General features: G+C 42.7%; 1 protein-coding gene across 3 annotated transcripts in view; it reads right to left on the bottom strand.

Moving 5' to 3' along the window:
• Positions 1-3,488, bottom strand: part of LOC103728919 (SH3 domain-binding glutamic acid-rich protein) — a 54,544-nt gene that overhangs the window by 44,137 nt on the left and 6,919 nt on the right. For all 3 annotated transcript variants that reach the window (XM_008826917.3, XM_008826916.3, XM_017796561.1), the window contains exon 2: positions 251-436. In XM_008826917.3, the coding sequence (XP_008825139.1) occupies positions 251-337 (87 nt within the window). In that variant the 5' untranslated portion in view covers positions 338-436. The remainder of the gene's footprint in view (positions 1-250; positions 437-3,488) is intronic.

Below are 3,488 nucleotides of genomic sequence, written 5' to 3'. Positions count from 1 at the left end.
ATCAAAAGTATTTGGAAGCTCTTATCTGATTCTTCAAAGATTATAGGGTTACCTCATCAGATTGGGGAATGTTAGAGTACCAAAAAGCCCCATGAAAGAAAGAAAGAAAAGAGAAAAAGAAAGAGAAAGAGGAAGGAAGGAAGGAAGGAAGGAAGGAAGGAAGGAGGAAGGAAGGAAGGAGGGAAGGAAGGAGGGAGGAAGGGAATTCTGGTAAACACACAGAAGGATTACCCACGGACTGAATACTCACCCCACAGTACTGCTCTTCGTTGAAGATCTGGGGAGGCAAGGGAATCCCATTTTGAGGTTTTTTCTCTCCAGGAACATTCTCTCTCATCCACTTCCTGTTGTCTTCATCCCCAGCTATGTCTAACTCCTTGAAGTCGATTTTGTTGGCTTCCAAAAAGCCCACCACTTCCTGCTGCTTCTTCCTAATCTGGTTGGGAATAGAGAAAACAACCATTATTGTACCATAATATTATATTACAGCTATTTTTGAAGAAGCTTTGCTGACATTTATACCATACAGTACAAATAATTCTGTGCGGCATTCAAACAGAAAACAACAAAGTTACAGCTCTCCAATATAAAGGATTCCGGTGTTCCATTCCCAGAACCCACATGGTGAGTCACAACCATCCATTCTAGTTCCAGGAAATCCAGGGCTTTCCTCCATGGATATTAGGCACCCTCATGGTACACGCACATACATACATGCAAAACATTCACATAAATAGTACATTCTAAGGCTTTAATCTCATTCATGTTTAAGCCAATGTAAAATCTGTTTAACTGAAGGAGACTAACTGCCTTATCTTTTATCTGTGATCTTTAAAACATTTTTAATTCAAAACTTGAATAGCCCAAAAAATAAACAAGAATCAGGAACATAAGAGTTCTGACTGAGACAAAAGGAAGAAAAAAGGAGAAAAAAATGATTTACTGTGAAATGTAAACACCACACAGACCCATTTAGTTCAATTACAAAAAGAGAGTGAGGGTCACCGTGGATTAAAAGCAGCTCATGAAGTCACACGGGAAATTCAAAGGCCCACATGGAGATCACTGGGACGCAGAAGGAAGGTCAGAAACAGCTGCCAACTCACGCAAACTAACATCACCTGTTCCACAAACTCCTCCTTTCTTCCCACACTGCATCTCGGCCACTCTGGTACCATTCCCTCTTCCCTTGTTAACCTGTCCACTTTGCTTGTGTCTACTAATTATATTTCTTTTTAAAATTTTATTTATGTGTAGTGTGAAGGCGTCAGATCTGGAAATGCAGTTACAGATGGTTGTTAGCTGCCATGTGGGTGATGGGAACTGAACCTGGGTCCTCTGGAAGAGCAGCCAGTGCTCGTAACTACCGAGCCATCTCTCCAGGTCCTTAGTTACATTTCTTGTTGATGCAGCCATCTTAAAGCTTAGAGCTTCTTCCCCAAAAACAACTTCAAACATTTTCTCTCTCAGACATTCACTACTGGAAATGGTAAACAGCAGATTCTGTGGAGCCCATCTTAAGAAATCCAGGAAGAAACTTCCAGAAAGTGTAGTCAATTGACAACAGTTACCAACTTTTCCCTCTGTCCAAGACACTGTGCCAAGCTCCTGAGTAATAAAAGATTCTTAAACTACTTATCTGGAGGAGAAAAGGTGAGGAGATAATTTGTATAATAAAAACATAGACCACACTAAAGATGATAAAGAGGCATTAACACAGTTATTTTTTAAGGTAAAACTAAATTTAAAATAAGAATTGCCAAAGAATAAATAAAAGATATTTTTTTAAGTTTTCTTTAACATGAAAATATCTAATATCTGAACTTTTAAGTTCTGTAAAGAAAATGATTTCTTAAAACAAGTTATTAAGTTTTAGTTGGGGCTAGGGAGACAGCTCAGTGGGTAAAGTGCTTACAGCACAGGCAGGAGGTCCTGAGTTCAGATCCCCAGCACCATGGCAACACCAGGAACGGACAGACCTGCATGGAGATTGGGGTGGGGGGCACTTCTCTGTAGCCCCGGCACTGGGAGGGGGATGGTGGGTACAGGAATGTCGGGGAACCCTGCTGTTAGGGTTGTAGTTCTCCATGTCCGGATAGCCCTGAGGGGCTCGGCGCCAAATGGAAGGACTCCCCTTTTCAGCAGGGGGCCTCCTGCTCTCTTCCTGGCTCACCTGGAAAGTGCCACCAAGCACGGATGCCTGACCTTATCTAAAAACATGACCTTTGGCATAGTTACCTGGAGTAAAAACTACCCCCAGTTTTTTTTATATGATAATCAGGCATTGCCTGATAGTCTGGAAGATAGGAGCCCACTGCCACAGGTAAATAAAGCATACTATGAGCACCTATCAGCTGAGGCTTTGGCTACTGCCTCCACACTACAAATTCTCTAGTTCTCCCACTGAATAAATGGAGTTGTTTCACTGTCTGGAGCTGTATCATTGCTGTTTCACTGTGCCTGGGACCAGTCTCCCGGGAAGGGCTGTCTTCCATCAGCGCTCACTGGCCATCCTGACCCCGTTCGCCGCTTCTGCTCTCCCTGCCCTCGTGGGCCGGTGGCCAACGACCCACGAAGAGAGGGAGAGCCCCCCTGCACAGGAAAATCCTGTGTGTAGCCAAATTGCAAGCTCTAGGTCCAGTGAGAGATCCTACCTCAAAAACTAAGGCAGATGGGCTAGAGAGATGGCTCAGTGGTTAAGAACACTGGCTGCTCTTGCAGAGGACCCAGGTTTGATTCCCAGCACCCACATGACAGCTAGCAACCATCCTGACTCCAGTTCTAGGAGAATCAGACGCCCTCTTCTGACCTCCTTGGGCCTTGCATGACATGAGTGCACTTACACACATGCTGGCAAAGCACTCATATACCTAAAATAAAAGTAATAAATATTTTAAAAATAAGGCAGAGACGATAAAGATGACAAATGTTGCACTCTGTCCCAGACTCCACTGCACATACAGGTATACCCACATGCATATCACACACACACACACACACACACACACACACATCACACCACACACACACACACACACACACACACACATACACACACACACATATACCCCCAAAACAAAGTTTTGTCATTTTCATGGGACTTGGTTATTAGTGGAAGAAATCTGAGAGTTCAAAATGAATGCAAAGGCTGGAGAGGTAGCTCAGTGGTTAGAGCACTGGCTGCTCTTGCAGAGGACCCAGGTTTGATTCCCAGCACCCACATGGTGGCTCACAACCAGCCATAACTCCAGTTCCAAGTTATCCAATGCAGGCATTGCACAACACAGGCGCACTTACATACATGCAAGCAATATACTTATACACATAAAATAAAATAAAAATAAAAAAATATTAAAAAAATAAATGCTGGGAAAGGTATATGCCCATTCACATATAACATCTAAACTCATATCCTCCTTTGGCTGAGAGTAAATGCTTTCTTTTGGTTTTTAAGATCTTTTTTAATTTTTTATTTATTTTTATGTATA

Source organism: Nannospalax galili, unplaced genomic scaffold, assembly GCF_000622305.1.
Source record: "Nannospalax galili isolate Female #2095 unplaced genomic scaffold, S.galili_v1.0 scaffold192, whole genome shotgun sequence".
In the NCBI taxonomy this organism is placed as follows: Eukaryota; Metazoa; Chordata; class Mammalia; order Rodentia; family Spalacidae; genus Nannospalax; species Nannospalax galili.
This window is presented reverse-complemented; position numbering and strand designations above follow the sequence as displayed.